This window comes from Podarcis muralis, chromosome 15, assembly GCF_964188315.1.
Source record: "Podarcis muralis chromosome 15, rPodMur119.hap1.1, whole genome shotgun sequence".
Classification (NCBI taxonomy): Eukaryota; Metazoa; Chordata; class Lepidosauria; order Squamata; family Lacertidae; genus Podarcis; species Podarcis muralis.
Window position 1 is genome coordinate 4,062,677 of NC_135669.1, and position 24,899 is coordinate 4,087,575.

General features: G+C 44.0%; 1 protein-coding gene across 3 annotated transcripts in view; it reads left to right on the forward strand.

Moving 5' to 3' along the window:
* The window catches only part of DOCK5 (dedicator of cytokinesis 5), a 141,397-nt gene that overhangs the window by 65,087 nt on the left and 51,411 nt on the right, over positions 1-24,899 (forward strand). For all 3 annotated transcript variants that reach the window (XR_013390903.1, XM_077919663.1, XM_028708237.2), the window contains exons 12-27: positions 1,340-1,482; positions 1,675-1,800; positions 2,870-2,994; positions 3,724-3,822; positions 5,274-5,346; positions 6,527-6,630; positions 7,176-7,362; positions 8,658-8,755; positions 9,779-9,868; positions 11,346-11,446; positions 13,197-13,331; positions 14,980-15,091; positions 16,565-16,635; positions 18,454-18,560; positions 21,908-22,044; positions 23,369-23,464. Coding sequence is in view for 2 of the 3 variants with exons in the window: in XM_077919663.1 (XP_077775789.1) it covers positions 1,340-1,482; positions 1,675-1,800; positions 2,870-2,994; positions 3,724-3,822; positions 5,274-5,346; positions 6,527-6,630; positions 7,176-7,362; positions 8,658-8,755; positions 9,779-9,868; positions 11,346-11,446; positions 13,197-13,331; positions 14,980-15,091; positions 16,565-16,635; positions 18,454-18,560; positions 21,908-22,044; positions 23,369-23,464 (1,804 nt within the window). In the remaining variant the exon portion in view is untranslated. The remainder of the gene's footprint in view (positions 1-1,339; positions 1,483-1,674; positions 1,801-2,869; positions 2,995-3,723; positions 3,823-5,273; positions 5,347-6,526; positions 6,631-7,175; positions 7,363-8,657; positions 8,756-9,778; positions 9,869-11,345; positions 11,447-13,196; positions 13,332-14,979; positions 15,092-16,564; positions 16,636-18,453; positions 18,561-21,907; positions 22,045-23,368; positions 23,465-24,899) is intronic.

Here is a 24,899-nt window from a genome sequence, read left to right on the forward strand (position 1 = left end):
AAGTTAGCATTTCAATAGAATAAAATGGCTGGCAACCCTCTTTGTACTGTGAAAAGTATTTCAGAAATCGTTAATCAAACAAATGGCTTTCCTGGCTGTGGTTTCAAGAGGGAGGCACTCAACCATATTCAGTCTTACTATAATTATTGCTTTCATCATTACTATCTGCTCCAGAGTTGAACACAGTAAAGCATCGTGAATAAAATAACTCAAATGTTGCAATTAGTTTATGTGTATAACAGAGTTTTCTCCTAGAATAGAGCAAACATGCTTGGTAAAAACATCAGCTTTGGGGTCCAGCACAGACAGAACTCTGAGCCTCTCTTAGTCTTGAAGAAATTGGGTTTAAGGTATGAGTTATGAATCAAAGTTGAGTGGAGAACATGTTCGTTGTTGACATGGCAGAAGCCAGTGGCAAAAAACCCTTTAAGTGCGGCCTAAGCTGAGGGGGAAAATCCTCTTGTGGAAAGAGGGAGATGAATCTATAGCTGATTCCAATCTCTTAAATAGGAATGGAGAACGTGTGGCCCTCCAAATGCTGTTGGACTATAACTCCCACCAGTTCTGACCGTGATTGTGCTGACTGCTAGGGCTGATGGGAGTTGGAATCCAACAACACCTGAAACCTCTGCTGTTTTGTGTGTGCCAGCTTATTGTGTGTGTAAGTCTGAAGTTCTGTTGTAAAGACTTTGGACCTGTCCCAGCTGTTGCCATATAGATCAGTTGAAAGGAAGAGAGGAAGAGGAAACCCTGCTAATGACTCTTAATATTTGGCCAAGGATCTTCACTGAATATGCATTGCGTATAGATTTGGAAAAGCGCCAAGGTCCCAGGGCATGGTTAGCCCCCACAAGAGCACCTTTCTGCCTCTCCTCCATGAGTAGCTAGCACATTTGCAAAGCTAAGCAGGGTCCATTATGGTTTCAGATTAGATGAGAGACCATGTGTTGAGATTCCTGCCCTGCAGCGGGTTGCATTGGCTGGCCCTCAGGGTCCCTTCCAACTCTACAACTCTGTCATAGACTCCACCGAGTTTGAGGGTGGAGGCCAAAAGGAAATGGTGGACAGAGTGCTGGGAGCCACCATCGTTTGATGAGTGGGGTGGGAGTGGCATTCTACTCCCTCAGCTGATGAGAGGGCGCTGGGTGCATGTGTGTGAGAGCATTGGTGGCGACACCCACACCTGGCATGCGGCCCCCAGACATTCTACCAAAAGTTATTGTGGCAAAGGGAAAAAATGTTAACAACCCCCTGCCCCGAAGAGTCCTGTCTTGTTTATAACACGGAGGGTGCTTGGAAGCAGCTGCAAGTTAACTTCTGTTTCCCACCCCATTCTCAGGATTGCCATGGAAACGTACATCAGACAGCGGCAGTTAATCATGGCACCTTTAATAACCTCTCATGTGATTGGAGAGAATGAGCCTCTCACGTCTGTCTTCAACAAAGTCATTGCTGGCAAGGAAGTGAATCACAAAGGGCAAGGTACACAAAAGAAGTGGAAATGTGTTGTTGTTTTTAAGCACGAATAATGGGATGGGACCTGTGTATAATTTTTACTATTTTCCCCCACCCGATGCAATGAAAGTAATGATTTATTATTATTTTTATCCAGTCTGCTCAGATTGCAACATTCCCCAATGGTATTTATATATTAATGTTTCTTTTCTTTCATAGGCCTCTGGGTTTCTCTGAAACTGCTGCCTGGTGATTTAGCTCAGGTTCAGAAGGACTTTTCTCATCTCATTGACAGATCTACGGCTGTGGCCCGCAAAATGGGATTCCCAGAGATTATATTGCCTGGTGTGTGTAGTTCCATGTTAATGGTGATAGCTTCCAAGAAAACAGAGCAGTCATGGAATAAGAGGATCAATTGACATGGCAGTGGAAGGGAATCTGTGCACCTCCAGATGTTGTTTATTTATTTAAGCCTCAGAGTGGCTCACAATAATAAAATACACAATACTGTGTACAAAATTTATAAAATTCAAAGTTTTACAAAATGTTGTTGGACTCCAAACTAGCATGGCTATTGCTTGATGCTGATGGAAATTGCTGCTGTTTTCTGGCTAAACATTAGGAAGAACTTTTTGACACTGGAATGGACTACCTCAGAAAGTGGGGGAGACAGGAGGTTTTTAAACAAAGGGTGGATGTCTATCTGTCAGGGATTCCTCAGCTGTGATTCCTGCATTGGATTGGACCTCCAAGTCTATGATTGCATGAATATCTGGAAGGCCACAGGCTCCCCGTTCTACAGATAGGATAAAATAACTGGTTACAGAGGGTAGGAAGAAATTGACAGTTTCTTGCCCCTACATTCCACAGTATTATATCCCATCATGGATAGGAAACCTTTTTCAGCCGAACGGCCCCATTGCCTCAGAGACAACCTACTAGGGGCCACATACCAGTGATGGGTGAGTCAGAGCCGAAAGTGGGCACAGCAGTGGCTGTGACTCTTGTGTTTGTACAGTAGAATACATTCCACCCAGAGGTTCCTAGCCACCTGGCCTCTATTCAGACAAACAGGTCATAGTATAAGAGTTCAAGATCACATTACTATCAGACAAAGACGCTTGCAGAGAGTGCAGAGCAGGGCTTGGAAGGGGTGTGTGTTGCAGAGAGTCATGAGGGCCAGACAGAGTGGCCTAGAGGGCCGCATTCAGCTTCCAAGCCTGAGGTTCCCTGCCCACGATAGACATGGTCATGTGTGGGCAGGGGGTTTTATCTGGTTTCTAAAAGTGTAAACCATGGGCAGATGCCCTCCAGACAAGAAGAATCATTTGCTGTTGAATTTCAGAAATAATCAGGCTTTGTTCTAACTTCCAACCTGGACAAAGAAACTTTACTATAGTCTTGATGGTTGCAGGTGAAGTTCGGAATGATATCTATGTGACCCTGATGCATGGGGAATTTGACAAAGGGAAGAAGAAGACCCCCAAGAATGTCGAGGTCACTATGTCTGTGCATGATGAAGATGGCAATCTCTTAGAGGTAGGAAGGGGCTTGGTAGGTGGGAGGCAGAATCATGATGAAAACCTCTACTATTTCTCCCCCTAAACAGCTGTGAAGAGTGATTAAATGAGAGGCTTTTGCCCATGGAAAGTTTGCCCACTAGGAAGCTGCCTTATGCCATTGGTCCATCTAATGTCACTAGTGTCTCCCGTGACTGATAGTGACTCTTCAGGGTTCCAGGCAGAAGAGTCTCTCCTAGTCCTAACTGGTGATTGAACTTGAGACCTTCTGCATAAAAGGCAGCTGCTCTGCCACTGAGCTACAGCCTTTCTCCAGTAGAAAATACAGTTTCAAACAGTGCATAGTTAACTTACGGGATTTGCTGCTATGAGATGTGGTGATGGTCACTACAAGAAAGGATTAAACAAATTCATAGAGGGGGAGTTTTGTCAACTGAATCAGGGATGGGAAATTTGTGATGCTGGGACTCCAACTTCAACCAGCATGGACAATGGTCAGGTATTATGGGAGTTGTGGTTCAAAACATGTGGCGCACAGAAAAAGCTGGTGCCAAGGCTTCCATCACTTCTTCATGGTGTGTTTAGGGCCCTTCACTGTCCCTGAAGCATTTCACCTATCTGTGCAAATTATCTAAACGTAGTGAAGAGTTTCCTTATATCCGGGTTTAAAAATGGCCATTCCCTTCAAAGATTGTCACGTTCTTTGATTTGGTTCTGCTTTTTAATTTGTTTCTCGTGTCATCCAAAGAAAGCTATCCATCCAGGTGCTGGTTATGAAGGTATCTCTGAATACAAATCAGTTGTCTACTACCAAGTCAAGCAGCCTTGCTGGTATGAAACTGTCAAGGTGAGATTGTGCACCATTGCTAGAGTTCTTTCCCCTGAGCTGCAAACTTGTAATTCACTGCTAAAAATGAACTCAATTCCCTGTGTGTGGTCCTTTGGGTAGCCAAATTGGCACCACCAAGTCGTAAGAAAAAGGCATAGGCAGGCTTGGGAAGCCACCAGCTTTGCAGCAGTAAATGCTGGGTTGGTGGGGTGGAGCCAGGAGTCACCCTCAAGACATTGGTATTGCTGCAGCACACCTGGCCAGGAGCAGGCAGATATACCAGCAGGAGTGCCATATTGGCTACAATGGCCAGTGTGGCACTCTGGAATCCACAGAGCCTTACTGCCACCCTTTCCTGACTCAGACCCACCTAGCTGAGCTGCAGCAAGGCTAGCACCAGAAGGTTGACTTCATATCCCAGAAAAGAAAATGGCTGGCCAGCTAGAACTCAGAACAGGAGCACTCAATGCAGCAATGATTTGTGGCAGGTATCGCCCATACCACCTAGAAATCCCAAGTAAGAAAGAAGTCTAAAAGTGGCATTTGTATATTTTGTCTTCAGAGTGGGGAATATGGTGTGTAAATCCCAATAGTTAAGATTCTTAAAGAGCGGGTGTCACTTGCACACCAGCTAAAAAGCTGCCATGTTGTATACAACAGGTAAAACCTGTTGTGATCTGCCCGATGATAAGAGACCAGCCCAGAGCGGCAGATATATAACCCAAGGCATACATGGGACTGAATAGGAAGCTGTGAGTTCTGATTCTTTTTAACTCAATTGAATGAATTGTGGATGGGGAGACCCAACCGAATGGGCGGGGTATAAATAATACATCATCATCATCATTATTGTTGTTGTTGTTACTATTATTATTAAAATTCATATTAGAACTTGCTAGGAACTGAACTTAAATAATACTCTGGGCTGGCCATTCTTGACTAAAAGCAGAATGCAGATTCTGAACGTGGTTGAGTAAAACATCTTGCCAAGGAAACTGAAACTCAATCTTTATACACATTTCAAGACTTAGAATTTGCATAATGTGTTTTAAAATCATAAAGTGTTTATGTTTAAGATGGAAATAACAGACCAATCACCCCCCTTAAAATCATATTTATTTCCATTGATGTCTAAAATGTTTTGTAATGGAAGAAAAAGCTAATCCTAGATGGCGTTACAGAGACTGTGATTAATGACGTGATTTTGGACAAGTAAACTAGGCTACATTATATCTTACTTAGAAACATATGGGTGGAGGGTTTCAATCAGCAATAAATTGCTAGTTTTATGGAATCCTCCTGTCAATCTTGTTGGGTATTCCCAAATACTCTAAGGTGGGGGTCACAATGAATGGGAAGGTTTGCAGGTGGAATCAGTAAATCCTTTTAATGGACAGAGGAATCCCATATTTGTTCTGTAAACTTGGTTTCTGATGTGCATATTTTATAACGAGCTGTCATTCATGCAGGTGTCCATAGAAATAAAAGAGGTCAGCCGCTACCACTTAAGGTTTACATTTCGTCACCGATCATCACAGGAATGTGAGTACTTGGGAGATGAGCAACTGCCTGTCTCTCAGGCATGCTGGCTTGCCCCCGCGATTGAGGGAGCCAGCGCTACGCAACATGCTTATGTCACGTGTGCACGCCCAGCGATGTGCTCACGTTATGTGTGCTGGCCATGCAACACGCCACACAGCTTGCATGCGTGACGTGAGCGTGTCACGCAGCATGCACGAGTGACCCGGACATGTCACACGGTAGGCGCGAGTGATGTGCACATATCGTCACACAATATTGAGGGGGCCCGGCCCCTCCTTGAAAATGTTGGTGGCCCCTTGCCCGCCCCATGGCGCCCCTGCTGTCTCTTAAACACAGAAGGGTAAAAATGTCCCTTGAACCCATTGAGGTGGGTGTAAAAGAAAGAAGTGGCTTGCAGTGTGCATGCTCTAATGGGGAACCAGCATGTGGAATAGGGCTGGTCAGCCTTTTTCTGATGCCCCCCCTTTCCAAATCAGGAAGGATTTAACATATCTTTTATCTAGGGTGGGTGAGTGTGAAATTGTTCAGGTTTATGGCAGGGTGGCCCACCCTAAGCAGTGATGACTTCATGAATTAAAAAAAGCACCACTCCTGGGGGGTAATTCCCCCAATATGCCCTGAATGATGGGGCACTTGGGAGAAGAAAATGGTAACTGGGCCACCAAGGTGGGAACTTTTGCCATTATTGCTGCTGCTAAAGGTATCCTTCCCCTCACCCATATTGGTGGTGAATTTTACCACCTCCTCTTGAAACCATTAAAATTGCCTAAAAATTGCCATCCTCCGCTGCCCCAGAAAAAACTGCTGAAATTTTAACTGTTTCAACTCAATATAAACGTTGAGATGGTTATTACTGTAATGATTATCATTGGAATTGATATGATTCAGCCGGGGGGGGGGGTTTTGCACAGAAAAGTCCTTATTTAATTAATTAATTTTACTGCATTGATATACCACGTTTTTCTCCAAGGAGCTCAAGATGCTGCTCCCATTTAATCCCCACGATAACCCTGTGAAATAGGTTAGGCTGAGAGGAAGGTCACCCAGTGAGCTTCATGATCTAGAGGGGATTTGAACCTGGGTCTCCCAGGTCAGTCCAGCACTTGCAGTGGCTTCTGGGTGCACTTCAGCTGAGACCAGCAAGCAATATGTTCTCCTTCCTTCCTTCCTTCTGCTTCAGCGCGAGATAAATCGGAAAAGGCTTTTGGAATGGCTTTTGTGAAGCTGATGAATGCAGACGGTACCACTCTGCAGGATGGCAGACATAACTTAATAGTCTACAAGGTACTCCTTTCTTTTTCTTTTTTAAACCTTGGTGATATTGTTGAACCTGTCAGAATTTCTTCCTTACACAGTGGCTCTGTCCAGACATCACACTAACCCATAGTTTAGTGTGACAAGAATGAGCTGTGGTGAACCCTGGGCTCGTGTGCTTCTTCCTTCTCAGATGTGGATTTGAAGAGGGCACTGGAAGGGCTTGATTTAGATTAGCCACAGATTAACATTTCATCTAAACCCTGAACTTTGACCCCTGTTAACATGACTGATTTCAAGGAAAGAGTAATCAAGATGACACAATAGGTTTGGACATGACAAACTATGGTTTATCTAAGCTGAGAGAGGTGAGAGGAAGTCTTATGGTGGAGAGAGGCTAGGATCATTCCTATAACACTTAACTATGGTTTAGCATGATGTTCAAATCCAGCCTGTTTTTTCCTGCCCTAACTAGCTCACCAATGTATAGGAAGAAAGTATAGAATCTGGATGGGTTATAGCTAATATTACAGCAGTATAGATGTCTGAAGTTATATTCTCTATGTTATTCGTAGGGTGAAAACAAGAAAATGGAAGATGCTAAGTTTTACCTAACTCTGCCTGGCACCAAAGTGGAGATGGAGGACAGAGATGGTCTTCCAGCCAAACATCATGTAGCCAACTTTGCCCCAACCAAAGACAGTACCAAGGATAGCTTTCAGATTGCAACTCTCATCTGCTCCACAAAGCTGACACAGAATGGTATGTTTAACTGCTGGTACAATCCAAGCTTTCCTGCCTTAGCCGAGGTTACACTGGCCTAAATTCCTCAGCCTAGCTGGACCTGAGATATGCTACTGTGAACCCCTCAGTCCGGGCTCAGTTGGCATACCTTAAGGTAAAAGGTAAATGTACCCCTGCCCGTACGGCCCAGTCTTGACAGACTCTAGGGTTGTGCACTCATCTCACTCTAGAGGCCGGGAGCCAGCACTGTCTGAAGACACTTCCGGGTCACGTGGCCAGCATGACGAAGCTGCTCTGGCGAGCCAGCGCAGCACACGGAAACGCCGTTTACCTTCCCGCTAGTAAGCGGTCCCTATTTATCTACTTGCACGTGCTTTCGAACTGCTAGGTTCGCAGGTGCTGGGACCGAGCAACGGGAGCGCACCCCGCCACGGGGATTCGAACCGCTGACCATGCGATTGGCAAGTCCTAGTCACTGAGGTTTTACCCACAGCGCCACCCGCGTCCCTTTTTGGCATACCTTAAGTCGGTGTAATTCACACCAGCACATGTTCTGGGGGATGGGATGCCAGCAGAGTCTTACGCCTATTCCAAATCCCTTTCAGCTCAGCCACGTGATCTAGCAGTCCAGTGGAACTTAAGCAGATGAAGAGGGTGGTGCAAGTCAAATTCCTCCTGAATAGAATTTGGAATAAGCATAAATTACACTGGCGTAAATTATGCTGGCTTTCTGTAGTAGGACTGCTCTGTTACTTTGCTTTTTTACAGTTGTGGGGAGGAGTAAAAAACCCCCACACTTGCAGTGCACTGAAGATTTCCCCCAACTTTGGGAAATGTGCTTGACCTTCCTACTGGCTCCTGAGACTTTGCCTGGCAGTGCCCATTTGCTTCCATGCCCATCTTCACAGCCCTTAAGGATTAGAAACTTGCTTTTCAAAATAACTGAAGCTGTGATTTACAGGATGCTGAAAAATGGCTTGGTAGGGCTTACTTCTGTGTAAACAAGTGTAGAATTGTGCTGTAAATTTTCCCCACCACCACTTTCTAACAAAGCTGATCAAACACATCAAATCTGCCATCATGTGGTTGCTGCCGGCTCAGTAAATGAGCAGGGAGGCAGGCAGAGCGAACTAAGGTTGAAACAGGATGCCAAAGAGTATGCAGCCAAGGTGCAGAGAAGTTGTTTTTCATATCGTTTGATGCCAGAAATAAAACATTGCTTCCATATTTGTCTTGTACTGTGACCACTAAAGGAAATGAGCTGTATTGCTTATAGTGATCTTACTCCCCCACCCTCATTTTGCCCTTGTCAGTTGACCTACTGGGGTTGCTGAATTGGCGTTCAAACTCCCAAAACATAGGACACAACTTGAAGAAGCTGATGGAGGTGGAAGGAGGAGAAATCGTCAAGGTATAACAAGATTGAGCGTACAGGCTTGCAAACAATTTGTGCATGCATCTATCTTATCACCTGGAGAGTTTCATTAGAACAGAATGTCTGCTTAAATTTTGTTCTTATTGATGTGCTGGATCAGGGAGCTGATAATTTTAAAGAGCTGACCTAGTTAGCATCAGGCAAGATTTCAAAGAAGTTGAGGTGAGCAACTCACCAGATTATCTGTCATAGTGTTGCTACAGCAGCAGCACAGTTAGCATGGTTAGTGTCCATATTATGTTTTATACTGTTTTCATCTATCACCATATCTGCACTATACATTTATAGCACTACAATACCTCTTTAACAGCTGTTGGTGTCCACTAAACTATCCTGGGAATTGTCATTCATTAAGGATGTTTGGCATTGTTAGAAAACCCATATTGCACTCACAGAGTAGCAACTTTCAGAGGGATTTAACAGTCAATCCCTCCTCCCAGTCAACTCTGGGAATTGTAGCTCCATTAGGAAAATAGGGGTTTCCTAACAAATTTCAGAAACCATAACAAGTTCCCAGGATTCTCCGGCAGGAGTAGGCATGGATGTTTAAAGTGGTATAATTGAACTTTAAAGGCATAGTGCAGATGAGGCCTATGTGTCTTTTTGCAATTTTATAATCAAATCATCCAGTTTTGTGCAGTGTTGAGAGAAACAAATACTCAACTGCCCAACTATGAATTTTTCAATTTTTAAAAATATCTGTTTGCAGGGCTGAAATACAGAATTGTGGGGTAGACTTAACACTTCATGCTGAGGACCAGCCTCAAACCTGCAGCAGTAGATTTGCCCTAGATTTGCCCATTTCTTCCAGCATGCTTGAATAGTGCCCCTCCCTGTTTGCAGAAGGAGGGACTCTGGCAATGAACCATTTCCTGTCATGCTAATCCGTATGACTTTGAGTAACTCTGTTGCTAAAAGACCTGGAGATAAAAGGGAATGGAGCTATAACACAACAGCCTTATTAATCACAACCCATTTCTGTTTCTCCTCCATCTCTAGTTCTTACAAGATACACTTGATGCACTTTTCAGCATAATGATGGAGATGTCTGACAATGAAACCTATGACTTCCTTGTTTTTGATGCACTAGTAAGTTTTGCTGACCGTTTATCCCTCCTTAAAAAAGGTAAAGGTAAAGGTACCCCTGCCCGTATGGGCCAGTCGTGTCCGACTCTAGGGTTGTGCACCCATCTTACTTAAGAGGCTGGGGGCCAGCGCTGTCCGGAGACACTTCCGGGTCACGTGGCCAGCGTGACGAAGCTGCTCTGGCGAGCCAGCACCAGCGCAGCACACGGAAACGCCGTTTACCTTCCCGCTATAAAGCGGTCCCTATTTATCTACTTGCACTTAGGGGTGCTTTCGAACTACTAGGTGGGCAGGAGCTGGGACCGAAAGACAGGAGCTCACCCCGCCGTGGGGATTCGAACCACCGACCATGCAATCGGCAAGCCCTAGGCGCTGAGGTTTTACCCACAGCGCCGCCCGTGTCCCGTTTTATCCCTCCTTAGCTCTTCATTAACCCTGTCACCAAAAAGAAAGCTGGTTACAATTCCAGATCAGGCTGGTTACAGTTTCTTCCCAGTGACAGGCAGATGTGTAAACAACTGCCCCCAAATGTAGAGTTGTTGCTGCTGCTGCTTATTTTTAGAGTGTGGGTAGTCTCTGGCCTGCAGGCCAGGCTTGGCCCAGCAGCCTTTCCCATTTAAGCCCACCAGGCCATTTTGGACAGTCCCCAATAACCAGGGCTTCAAAGCTCAGCTTCACCTGACATCATAGTAACTTTCGGTGATTGACAAGTGGGCAGGGCTTCCCATCTGACAAATTCGGCTCACCTGGGATGGTCCAAAGGCTGGGAGGGACCCCCCCTTTTTTTTTTTACATTACGGAACAACCTTTATTTCCAGTTAGATTTGGGTTCAAGTTCCTGAGTCTCTTCTCCTTCTAAAACAAATATTTGAAAGACTTTTATGATAGCTTTTATGGTTTCAAGCTTCAGGAAGTTGTTGCTGAGCGGGTGAATTTATTATAAGAATTAATGAGGAAGATAACCAGTAGCTCAGGGCCATAAATTGTTTTCAGCTGGTGTTTATTGCATAAGCAACAGAATTATTAGGATTTAAATACTTTTTAAAAGGAGATTCCTAGTCTTCATGATTGTGACTGGAAAAAAGAAGAATGGATCACCTGTTCTAAAATGCTTCCATTTTCTGCAGAGAAGCGTGAATGTGTGAGTCCTGAGAAAGAAATGACAAAGTCACCAGATGCGATGGGAAATACAGTGGGCAGTGTTCAAACTGCTGCCAGAGTTAAAGTCAAACTCACAGAAGGGAGAGGTAGAGGTAGAGTTGGAAGGGACCTCAGGGGTAATATAGCCTAACACACTGCAATCCAGGAATCACTGCTAAATAATCCTTGACAGGTGTTTAAAAACCTTCCTTTTAGGAAGGTTGGCAGTCCCTCCTGTTGTTGCTGCTTTAGCTGCAAAAGCGCAACATGGTTGAAAACTGAAAACAAAAGTCCAACCATGTCATGCTGTTTACATCTTGCATATTTCCTCTTTAAATAGGTATTTATTATTTCACTGATTGGAGACATCAAATTCCAGCATTTTAACCCAGTACTCGAAACTTACATTTACAAACACTTCAGTGCCACCTTGGCCTATGTGTAAGTATACACTTTTGTTACATTGCTGACTTGTGCATTTTTGTCATGAGATGGCTTATTACATGCTTGTCACTTGGTTCAGTTGTGTGGTTTTTCTCTGCTCTTGACGCGTTAAGGTAGCAAGATTTCTGATTAAAACAAGTTCCTAATCTATAATCCAGCATAGTGAGCCTTTATTTGGAAGAAGAGGGTTATGAATTTAAACCTCATGTGTTAGTACATTCAGTGGGGGTGGGTGTTATAGTTGCATTTAGCCTACTGGAGGCAGGTGGAAATCCTTGACACCATCTGCACTGTACATGTATATCAGTATCATACCACTTGAAACAGCCATAACTTCCACGAAAGAATCTTGGGAAGTATAGTTTTAGGGTGCTGGGAGTTCTTAGGGGACCCCCTATTCCTCTTATAGAGCTACAGCTTCCAGAGTGGTTTAACAATCAGTCTCTCTTCCCAGGGAATCTTAGGAATTGTAGCTCTGTGGAACAGAGGGAGCTCCTAAAAACTCTCTTAGCAAACTACACTTAGCAGCATTCTTTTCTGAAAGCCATGGCTGTTTAAAATGTATATTGCAGTTGGGTCCTTGATATGAAGGAAATGGCTTGGGGACCTCAATATTTATTTGTTCAGTTGTTTGCCACCTTCCCTTCTGGACAACTTTTGAAGAGTCCCATGCCGGTGATGAGCAGGGGTAGAGGTGAAACTGGGCAGAGGAGTAAACATAGGATAGTTCTCTGCACCAGGTGGAAGGATGTTCCTGAACCACATCTCCCATCAGCTCCAGAAATCACGGCCAATTCCAAAGAGAATGGATGTTGCAGTTCAGCAACATTGGGAGGGCCAAAGGTTTCCCACACCTGTTCACACACATCCCTCTCTAGCCTTCATCCAGACAAGCAAAAGGCATTATTAGAGTTCAAAGTCACATATAAGTCAGGCGGCAGCGGGTGTGTGTGTGTGTGGAGTGTAAAGTAGGGGGAAGTGAGAGCCACATTCAGTCCCTAAGGCTAAGGATTCCCACCCCTGGCCTATTGGTTCCCGCTCACAGGAACAGCCTATGCGTCTTCATGGCCCTAGTCCATGGACAGTGGGGGGTAGGACACTAGTATATGTGGCCCCATTCATGCTTTCTACATGCAGTTTTAATCATGTTGAAAATATAATGACTAAATAAGGTTACTTACTCAGTGGCTTAGCAATACTTGTTCTATTCAGAATAGACCAATTGATGTTAATGGTCAAGACTTAGTTTCATTAACCTCAGTGGGTCTGTTCTGAGTAGGAATGGCATTGGACACAACCCAGGGCCTGAAGACACCTGATGCAACAATATTGCTGGCACTAAGCTAGTCTGTGTGTGAATGGAAGGCCACGTGAAACTCTCACACTCACTTGCCACCTGGAGGCTGATGGAAGAACGGGGATTTGCAATGCAGTTCCCCAACCAATGTGTACAAAAATGTATATATTAGCAGTAGGTGCACATGAAGATGCCTTTATCAGTGGAAATGCAATGCAATTTGAATTTTATTACAGTGGAATGTTTGCAGAATTGTATTTATGAGGAAAAAGTGCATTGCAAGGACTGGACATTGTCATGGGGACTTTTTTGTTTTAAGGTCTGCACAAATTAGTGCAGAAATGTAGAGAACTGAATTTAATAATTTTTTTTGGGGGGGGGAGAAACCTAAACTGACAGATCTGTCCACCCCTACGTAGCCCCCCACTTACTTATTTTCTCTTGCCCCAGAAAACTTACCAAGGTTCTAAACTATTACGTCGGAAATGCAGATGACTCCAGCAAGACAGAATTGCTCTTTGCCGCTCTAAAAGCCTTGAAGTACCTGTTCCGGTTCATAGTTCAATCGCGAGTCCTGTACCTAGGGTAAGCAATGGCTGGAAAGGTAAAGGTAAAGGTACCCCTGACCGTTAGGTCCAGTCGCAGACAACTCTGGGGTTGCGGCACTCATCTCGCTTTACAGGCCGAGGGAGCAGGCATTTGTCCGCAGACAGCTTCCGGGTCATGTGGCCAGCATGACTAAGCCACTTCTGGCAAACCAGAGCAGCGCATGGAAACACCGTTTACCTTCCCGCCAGAGCGGTACCTATTTATCTACTTGCACTTTTTGGCATGCTTTCAAACTGCTAGGTTGGCAGGAGCAGGGACCGAACAACGGGAACTCACCCCATCGCGGGGATTCAAACTGCCAACCTTCCAATCGGCAAGCCCAAGAGGCTCAGTGGTTTAGACCACAGCGCCACCCGCATCCCTTAATGACTGGCAAACGTGGGCGTAATTTGTTCTTCTCCAGTTCAGCTACTACTATTCATAAATGTGTGCTCCACCTTTCCTCCAAGGAGCTTGAGGTGGAATAATGCGTCTTCCTCTCCCCATTTTATCCTCACAAGAACCCTGTGAGTAGGTTGGGCTGCGCAATTGTGATGCTCAGCCCCTGTGTGCTTGCTCAGTCCTGGGGTGTCAACTGCGTAAATCAGCTGTGCCTGCCCTTCTCTTCAGAAGGAGAGTGCGGGGTGTGTGTGTGTCAAGTGTTGGAACAACATCTTAGCTAAGCCTAGCTATGCTGTGCCTTACTTGCTTGTAACCTGTGAACGCAAGTGGGGATGCTGCACTGACTTCATCAGTAAAACGTTTTTAAAAAAGCAAACCATCATGGTGCCACTTCCAATTCTGAGTCCAAGGGGGAAAGTCAATATAATTGCTACAACACGCTGACTCTCTGTGCACCTAGGCACGTTATTAGCCTCTCTGTAATTATTAGGATCTTATTATCCTGTTACTATTTGGATTCTGTTATTGCCTTCAGTTAGGCTGCTTGTTACCTCTGCAAGCTTAGCATCCCTAACCCACCTTAATAAAAAATAAATAAGTTACACAGCCACAAGGCCTGCTAACTTTTTTTTTTTAAAAAAAAGGTTCTCGGCCATCAAACATCTATTTCAGGCTCAAGATTTTATTCTGAGCATATAAAGTCATAGTTGCTGAAGAACTGAGTTGCTTGGTATATACTCCATTTGCCTTTATTAATCAAGAAATGTAATTATTCCAAGAGATTCTATGTTTTAATGTTCAAGGAACAGCACACAGAGATTTCTTTCTGGAACAACACAGCTGAGCTTACAGGAATTCCCCATGTTATTTATGCATAATTTATTTCCAGAGAATCATTGCCATATTTCAGGAAAGCCCAGTTGTGTTCAAAGTCAAGTGAGTGGAAATAAGAAGCTCTTTGCTTCAAACCAACACTAAATATAGAATCATATTTCTCTACTTCCCTCTTGTGCTTCTCTTAGGCAGTAATCCTAATTAACAGCTAACAGCACAGTGTGGTTTGCGTGTTTACTCAGAAGTAAATCCTGTGGTGTTCAGTGGGGCTTACTGTCATGTAAGGTTGCATAGGTCTGCAGCCTAAAAGCACATTATGTATAGAAAGAGACACTTTTGTTGTAATGTTATTTTTTAACTATAATCAGCAATTGAATAAGTAGGGCAATTTTCTTTCTCTCTCTTTTAGGTTTTACGGGAAAAGCGAAGATGGAGATGAGTTTAACAATGCCATCCGCAAGTTGTTCCTCTCTTTTAACATCCTCATGGACAGGCCTCTGGAGGAGGCTGTCAAGATCAAGGTTAGCCGGAGTCTGTTGCCATTCTCTGAAACGGGCGTGGCTTCAGTTCCTGCATTCCAGGAGTGGCTCACCTGTGGCCATCCCAGTGTTGCTGAACTACAACTCCCATCAGCCCCAGCCAGCATGGCGCATGGACAATTATGATGGGAGTTGTAGTCCAACAAAATCTGGATGGCCACAGGTTAGCCCCCCCTGCTGTATTCTGATTCAGTTTTTCTCTCTCCCCCGTCCCCTCTATTTTGAAAACATGTTTATTTTTTCAATTTACATCCCACTCTTTGTTGCAAGATGCAATGGCAGATTGCATCAAACATATGATGTTCAATTATCAGTGAATTTGCACTATACAGATCATTAAGACTACTTTACTAAAGAAAACTGAACAAAAAGGCTGTTTTTCTGCTGCTACCAGAAGCTATACACTGTTGGCATCAGTCTAAGTAACCCACGTATTTATTTTCCATTTGGGACCACCAGCATGGCCTCTCCAGCAGATCGTCATGGGTAGAGACATTTCTGTACATAAACAAGTCCCAAATTGTTTAGGGCTTTTATAGGTAAAGAACAATACACTTAATCTGATTCAGTTTATCAAGATGCATTGCTTGTGGAACCAAAATGGAGCAATATTCATACAGGACAGGGAAGATAGCAGCAGCTTCTGAATAAATGTGACATTTTCAGAAGTTTAAGGAAATAAAAATTTAAGGGGTACTCCCCCCCCCCAAAAAAAAAGCCAGCCTTGGCAGTACTGAACATGCTGAGTGCCCATGGAAAACTAACTGATCGATGAAAAAGGGGGAAAACTAGAAACTGGGTAGAAGGGGTAATGGAATTGAGTTCCTGGAAACAAGGTAAGAGAAGGGGAACTGAGTGGAATGTCTGGAAAGGAGGATGAGTTATATTGTGTAGGCAGGCTATTTCTTGGTTCACGCTGAGGAACGATTTTTAAATGCTTCCTGGGATAATAGTGAGAGCTGCCCATGCTTTAGCCAAAATGACACCATCTCTACACAAGAGAGAAGGCATCAGCAAGGCCCCAAACAGCTGAATGAGAACTGAGCATGCTCACTTCTCAGAATGCAGGCAGACACTTGTTGGGAGCACATTTGCAGAGCTGTCTTTACTTGCCCACAACTGACATCATGCATGACATCAGGGGTGGTGGCATAGGGAAAACTGCCTTGTGGTCCACATTAAGACCTGGAGAATGGGAAAGAGGTGTAGCTCAGGGTTAGAGCATCTGCTTTGCATGAAGAAGGCTCCAGGTTTTGTCCCTGGCGTCTGCAGGTAGGACTTGGGGAAAGGGGCCTGTCTGAAACCCTGGAGAGACACTTGAGTCAGTGTAGGTAAGACTGAGCAAGATAGATCAATGGTCAGACTCAGTGTAGGGCAGCTTCCCGCGTTCCTGTGTCTAGTTTTTAGAGTGAAGGGATTAACTTTCTTTCCCCACTTCCTTCTTGTATCTTGCAGGGTGCTGCCTTGAAGTATTTACCGAACATCATCAATGATGTGAAACTGGTATTTGATCCTGTTGAACTCAGGTAGCTATAAAACATTTTCTTTTCCTCTTTTCCTCTTCCTGCTGTAGGCCAAACAAGATGGATTAGTAGTTGCAGATGGACAAAGTGATAGCCATGCATTATAGGATTTAAAAAAAAAAAAAAAAATCTATTGGATGGGAAATCCATCAAAGTTGTCAAGAAACTTTCTAAAAACCAAAGAGTGTGTGTGTTGATGAAGCAGTTTTTGGCCCTGTTCTGTTGTTAATGAGCCCTTATAGGATTAACTTCATAGCACTCTGTAGCTGGAATTATGCAGGATAGAATTCTCATGGGGATTTGCCTTCAGACACTCACTCCCGCCAATGGTGAACACCTGTGGTGAGTGGCAATGGGAGAGTTAAAATGGTGCCCCTGAGAAGGAAGAGATATTTGCATATTTGTGGTAGAAGGATGCAGGCTTGCAAAAGCACAAGAAATGTTTTAAAAGACATGTCCGGTCCCCCCATGTTTTAGTAAATTAGTAAGGAATCCTCCTCATTAACATACCCCACCCATCTGACTGGGTTGCTCCAGCCACTCTGGAAACAAACCATCCCACTGAAACAAAATGGCCCCTTGGCCATGCAATATTGAGTGTATGTTGAAGGGGGGGGCAACAGAACAGGTAGGAAATAGTGGGGTGCCTTAATTGGTGGGATGGCTGTGTGGAATCCTGAACAAGAGCACTCCTTTTAGGGGGAGGACAATACACTGCAACATAATGTTGCAGCACCTGCTTGTTCCTTCACTCTTTGCTTTCTTGTAGTGAGTCAGACTATTGGTCCATCTAATCCAGCTTTTCCCAGTTTTCTTATCTCACTGAAAATGCTGGAGATGGAACCCCGAACCTTCTGTGTTCAAAGCACTTACCACTAAGCTATAGCTCTTCAGCAACCATAATTGCCATGGGTTGAATGTACTCTGTGACATAGATGCAGTTTTACATGTGTGGCTTTATGCTGCCTAATTTTGCATTTGTGGTCATCAGAAAAGGGCAGGAGCTATGCAAGGCAGCAGAGCCCATTCCCCTCTTCTCCCTTCTGATGCTTCCCCAAGCATCACATAAATGGAGAATCATGTACACTGTCCAGGACGTTGTAAAAACACCATGTACTTAAAAGAGAGGGAAATGTAAAACCATGTGCTTTCTTTTTTCTTTGTAAATCTGTGCATCACAATATTTTCTGTTACTTGTCAGAATGTCTAAATATTTTTCTAAAAACAAAACAAACGGCACACAAAAATCTTAATCTGAGACCATCTTGCTGCTTTTATTACATGTATGTTGGTTTAAAATTGTCTTTACTGTGTGTTCTGATTTTCATTTATGCAAGACCACCAGGAGATGGTTTGACGGATGTGATAGAAATCCTTGTACAGTGGTACCTCGCAAGACGAATGCCTCGCAAGACAAAAAAACTCGCTAGACGAAAGGGTTTTTTGAGCTGCTTCGCAAGACGATTTTCCCTATGGGCTTGCTTTGCAAGACGGAAACGTCTTGCAAGTTTGTTTCCTTTTTCTTAACACCGTTAATACAGTTGCAACTTGACTTCGAGGAGCAACTCATAGCACGTGATGTGATAGCCTTTTTTGAGGTTTTTGAAGACTTTGGTGATTTTTGAAGCTTTTCCAAAACTTTTCCGACGCCGTGCTTCGCAAGACGAAAAAAATCGCAAGACGACAAAACTCGCGGAACGAATTAATTTCGTCTTGCGAGGCACCACTGTAATAAATAAGCAAATCTGCAGCTGAAGAGAGTGCTTATAATGTTAATAGGACCAAAACTGTTCTCTCTCCCCCCCCCCCCCCGCTTCCCAGTGTCCTCTTTAGCAAGTTCATCCAAAGCATCCCAGATAACCAGCTTGTCAGACAGAAGCTCAACTGCATGACGAAGGTTGTGGACAGTGATCTATTCCGTCAATCTGGTGAGTCTCTTTTTCTCACTTCCCACCCAGTTTTCAGGTACTTCTTTATTTTTATCTGCAACATTTCTATGCAGTTTTCTGGGCATATCACAAATAAAAACAAAGAGGTGTAAAAAAAGGGACATAAAACTTACAATATAAAGCCGGGGGGGGGGGAATAAAAACAGATTAAAGCTCATAGTAGAAGATAACAATGCAAAAGATACTGAAAAGCACTAAGCATTTATGTGTCTCCCTATCTGTCTGGAAAGCCTGGGTATGTAGAACAGCCTTCACTTGGTTCTGGAAACAACAGTATAGATGCCACATAAGAAGTTTTTAGGTTTTTTTGGCTAACATATTGAGACCCAGGGGACCAGTACATGTAGGGAGCATTGCAGAACTCCTTGGAGGGAAAGTAGAGCATCTGCTTTGCATGCAGAAGGTTCAGTCCCCAGGAGCTCCATGTGATATCATGGCACTTTTTATCTATAGTTTATTGGGGTTTGCACATTGTGACAGTAAAAGAGTACAGCCTTGTATTCCCTGCCCTACCTGGTTCCCCTCCTGCCTTCAGCCCTCTTGCCATTTTGTTGATACATTTTCATTTCTGATGTTCAGCTGGTTGGCAGGTTATGCAGTGTTGAGATGCTCAAGTAAGGGTTAGGATGAATGCATTTCGATGTAGCCTTAGATGTGGCCTTGGTTGGCTCTTCCTGTCATTGGCTCTGACCTACTGGCTCTCCACCTTCTGTTGGGCTCTGTGCCTTCTGAAGCCCCACCAGTCCCAATGGGCACCAACCACACTAGGGGACAGGGTGAGTTTTTTCTTGGTGATCTGATTGCCCTTGGTGTTGCAATGCCCTCTCCCTGATAACATCTAATTGGAACAAGATTAACCTTTCCCTTGCAGCACCTGGGGTGACCTTGCATCTGTTTGCTTTGCCTTGCAGAGCAGACCACAATGCTGGCTTATGCCTCCCAGCTAATAAAGTTTATCTCATTTGCTTGCCTGAAAACAAAGCATTTTGATGGTTCAGCGCTGGTAAATTGATGAAAAAGAAAAATATTTCCTGTTGCAGCCTGACTAGTATTCTCGCAAACAATAGTAAATTGTCACACATTGTTTTATTTCAAAATGCTCTGTTGCTCATATTTAATGGTACATTTGTAGCATTTATATTCTGCCATTTGGATTTTTTGTTTATACAGAATTAATGTATCCTGTGTAGTTTGGTGTTCTGGTTTCTTATTTTGTTAATGAAGGCTCTATTTTAACTGATGATTAGGTTATGAATCACATCTGCTATATCTGAATGGCTCATGGCAGTGGTCTGTTTGCATGAGTCGTGTGATAATGGAGACAGTTAGAGGGCAAGTTTCCATTAGCCAGGAATTGCAGGAATTTTTGCTCATAGAAACTGTATCGCTTTTGAGTCGTCTTTGAGTAAACTCAGATTTGTGAGTAGACTATTGGTTTGAGCAATAGCTTTGCAAAACTCAGAGCCATTTCAGATCACGAATTAACTCTTAGCCTATCAAAAACAGAATAGACCTATAAAGTTCTGAAATGTAGGCAAGTAGTCAAAACCACACTTTGGTAAATATTGACACATTGCAGTTACGCAAAAGCTAGCAGATCCTATGCAGAACAGCTCAAGGCACTGAGTAGAAATTTGTGAAAACTGGGCTGAGTTATGCAGATGCTGATGCACTGCACTGGTTATGTAATTGTTATAAAGCAGCCTTCCCCAATCTGATGCCCTACAGATCCTGTTAGCCGTTGGCCATACTGGCTGGGGATGTTGGGGTTTGTGGTCTAAAACATCTCATCGAATCATAGAATTGTTGAGTTGGAGGGGACCCAAGGTTCATCTAGTCCAACCCCCTGCTATGCAGGAATCTTGGCTAAGGCATTCATGACAGATGGCTATCCTACCTCTGCTTATAAACCTCCAAGGAAGGAGGGCCGAGAGAGACCATTCCACTGCTGAACAGCTCTTACTGTCAGAAAGTTCTTCCTGATGTTTAGTCGGACTCTCCTTTCTTGTAACATGAATCCATTGGATCAAGTCCTACACCCTCCAGAGCAGGAGAAAACAAGCTTCTTCCATTTGCCAGATAGATGGCTATCATATCTCCTCTTTTCCAGTCTCAACATACCCATCTGCTTCAAACGCTCCTCATAAGGCTTAGTTTCCAGACCCTTGATCATCTTGGTTGCCCTCCTCTGCACACATTCCAGCTTGTCAACATCCTTCATCGATTATGGTGCCCAGAATTAGACACAGTATTCCAGGTGTGGTCTGACCAAGGCAGAATAGAGTGGCACTATTACTTCCCTTGATTTGGACATTAGACTTCTGTTGTTGCAGCACTAGCTTTTTTGCTGCTGCATCACACTGTTAACTTGTGTTAAGCTTGTGGTCCACTAAGACCCCAAGATCCTTTACATATGTACTGCTAGTAAGCCAGGTGTTCCCCATCTTATATTTGTGCATCTGCTTCTTCCCACTTAACCACAGAATCTTACATTTGTCCCTATTGAAATTGTTAGTTTGGCCCCATGTTTCCAATATGTTAAGGTCATTTTGAATCCCGATTCTGTCTTCTGTAGCATTATCTACCCCTCCCAGTTTGGAGTCATCTGCAAATTCGATGAGCATCCCCTCAATTCTTTAATCCAAGTCTTTTATGAAGACATTGAACAACAACGGGCCCAGGACAGAACCCTGCAGCACCCCACTTGCCAACTTTTCCCCAGGATGACGAGATACCATTAATAAGTACTTTGGGCGTTTGGTCAGCCAGCCAGCTACAAATCCACCTAAATGTTACCTCATTCAACTCACATTTTACCAGTTTCTTCATAAGAATATCATGGGCGACTGTCAAAAGCCTTGCTGAAATCAAAATTCACTATATCCACAGCATTTCCCTGATCTACCAAGTGTGTAACTCCATCAAAAAAAGAAATGTAATTTGTCCAGCATGAGGGCTTTTTATAATGAGTGACAAGGTGTGTGTGTGATGAGGTGTGATGCATAATAGACTATATCAAATTGTCTTGCATTTCTTAGACTTTCTGGAGTGGACTCGGAGCGGGTCAATGTTAGCGTAGGGTTGCATCCAGCATTGGTTAAACTCAAGAGTTGAGCCACTGAAATTAATGCTCAATTAATGGGCAAGACTAACTCAATTTAAATGGATCTATTCTCGGTAGAAGTTGATGTGATATAACCCATAAAGTCCCTTTTATGTTTCTCAACAAATGTATGTATTTCTGGAAGGTTAATGCATTCATAAGTTCAAGCACACACCACCTGATGTGTGGATCCTCTATTATATTTCCCTATTGTGTTTCACAGAATGCCGAGATGTTCTCCTGCCTTTGCTTGTGGACCAGTTAAGTGGTCAGCTGGATGATAATTCCAACAAACCTGATCATGAAGCTTGTTCACAGCTCCTTAGCAATATCCTGGAGGTTTTGGATCGGAAGGAGGTGGTGAGTATCTGAATGACTATGATTTCTTTATTTTTCAGAAGAAGGAATATTGTTCCAAAGCAATACTGAAGGAGCCCACAACTTAATAGAACAGGCTGTTCTATGCAGCTTAGCTATAATCACTGAATGGCTGAACAGTGCAGCAGGGGAGGGCAGAAGATCACAGGGAAGAGAAGTCAACTCAGACTATGGAGAGGGAACAGGATCTTGCTTAAGTCATCTGGTGGGCCGATTTAGGCCCCTGTGCAAGAGGTTCCCCATCACTGGATTAGGCCAACACACGCAATGTGAAAAATGAGATTAAACTGTAGCAATCAAGGACCGACCCGTCAGCACTATATATTTCAGGTGCTGTTGTATCACTTTAACAGTTATGGCTTCCCCCAAAGAATGCTGGAAGTATAGTTCATTAAGGATGCTGAGAGATGTTAGGAAACCCCCTTTTCCCCTCTCAGAGCTACAATTCCTAGAGTTCCCTGTGGAAAAATGATTGATTGTTAAAGTACTCTGGGAACTGTAGCTCTGTGAGGGTGATGGGGGAGGGTGTCTCCTAACAATTCTTGGCACCCTTAACAAACTAGTCTTCCCATAACTCTTTGGGGTGAGAGGGCCATGGCTGTTTAAAGTGATATAATAGTGTTTTAAATATACAGTGTAGATGTGGCTTTAAAAAAAAGTTAAATTCCTTTGTCAGTGTGATCTGGACTCTCCCTCAGTCCCATTTCAGGTAAGTCACAGGAGAGAGGATAAGAGAGAAGACAGGAGCAAAGGTTGTTTGTCTTGTTCCTTAGGGATGTGGGAGATACTCAGTTATGATTTTCATGTGAATCTGCCTGATTTGCACATTCCAATACACTGTGTGAACCGAAGCACACCTGTCCTTTGAATTTTGCACTTCTCTGGATTTTGCAGTATAGTTCTTCAACCAAGTAACATGTATGGAAGTTTTTCTATTAGGGGAAGGTGCATATGCTTGGTACATACACTGGTGGAAATGAATAACATATGAAATGTGTTGAATTTGGGGGATTTGCTTGCAAATATGTGTGCATTGGGCAAAAACACATGCAAAAAATGTGTATATTTGGAGAAACTGTCACTAAACTGTTGATGAATGAGGACTTTTGAAAAGAATGAATAAATCCCAAATTGAGAAACTGAATGAAATTGTCTGATTCATCCATCTCTTCTGGTGGCTGAAGACTTCTCTAGAACCTCTTGTGATGAATGTCCAGCCAGTCTGTTTCTCTGCAAGGAGAATCCCTGTGGAAGTTGTTGTGCCAAGATTCTGTCTAAACAGTTTGTGCTTGTTTAATATCCTCAGGGACCCACGGCAGCCCACATCCAGCTGATTATGGAGCGCCTGCTGAGGAGAATAAACCGGACAGTGATTGGAATGAGCAGACAGTCTCCTCACATTGTGAGAGCAGTTCTTTTGACTCTGTGGCTTTTGTTTTCTTTTGTTTTGATGTGCACGTCCCTTGTTTTGAAACTTCAGCAGTCTGGAGCCTACACTGCTGGGCAGACCTTTTACTCAATGTGTGACTGTCCTGTTGTGATGTAGTGATGGTGGGCCCACACCTGTGCTTCTTTTCTGATGAACCCATCATATTACAGCACTGAAAATCATGCATGTTGGCCATCGCTGGTTCAGACGTGATAGCCAAACACACCTTGGGCTCACACTCCCCCTGCCCTTCTTCCCTTTCTGATAGAGTTTCCTGTGGCATATATTGTTGCAACTGAAATCATTCAACCCCCATTCCAAATCAGGTTTATTATCAAAATTTACAGACTTTCAGATGTTTGCCAGGAGCAAATCAAACAAAAGCAATTGAGATAGTTCAACACAATGCATGGTTTCTCCAAATTCAGCTGAAAATGCAACTTAGGCTGGCTTCTCCAGTCTCACTATTATTCAACCCCCTGAATAGAATTTCTCACAACAGCAGAAATACAACAGGTGTTTTCTCAAGCACACCTGATGTGCTTGAGCTGGAACACATGAAATACCTGAGGTGGCTAGGGGTTTGCTAAGTGTCAGACTTGGCTGCATGTTAGAAATATGGCTAAGTCAAGAGAATGGTCCAAAAAGGTAAGAGAAGAGATCATCGCCCTTCACAAACAAGGAGAAGGATACAAGAAGATAGCAAAGGCACTGAATGTTCCAAGAGACACCGTTGGAAGCATAGTTTGCAAGTTCAAAGTTAAAGGAATAGTGGTTACACTGCTTGGATGAGGCAGAAAAAGGAAGTTATCTGAGTGCCCACCAGGCTCTGAAGGCTTGCGGATAGCAGCCTGCAGCCCGAATCCCAGGGAGTGCAGCGCTGCGCACCCCAGGCTTTGGGCAGCTATCCGCAAGCCTCCGGAGCCCGGCGGGAGTTCCCGCTGGGCTCAGAAGGCTTGCGGATAGCAGCAAGCTCCGGGAGCGAAGGCGAGGTTGCGCACAACCTCGCCCCCGCTCCCAGACTCGTTCTGGGGTCGGGGGAAGCTCGGGCTTCTCCCGCCCCCAGCCCGGCAAGCTCCGGGAGCGAAGGCCTCTGGGGGCTGGGGGGGGGGGAATAAATTTTTTTTTCTTTATTTCCCCCCCAAAAAAAACTAGGTGCGCCCTATGGTCCGGTGCGCCCTATAGAGCGAAAAATATGGTAAGTTGCTGGATTTCCAAGAGACCAAATGTCTCAGGTAACTTCTCATAACACAGTTGTGGGGCCTGGACAACAGTTTTGAGTTTTCAAGAAGCAAAGTTACAACACATGCTGAAAAAACCAACAAACCTAAAAGTGGCTACAAAAGTAAGCTTTGGCAGAACAGAAACTGCTGGGGACGTTCTGTATGTCCGCAGAGCAGCTTCACCA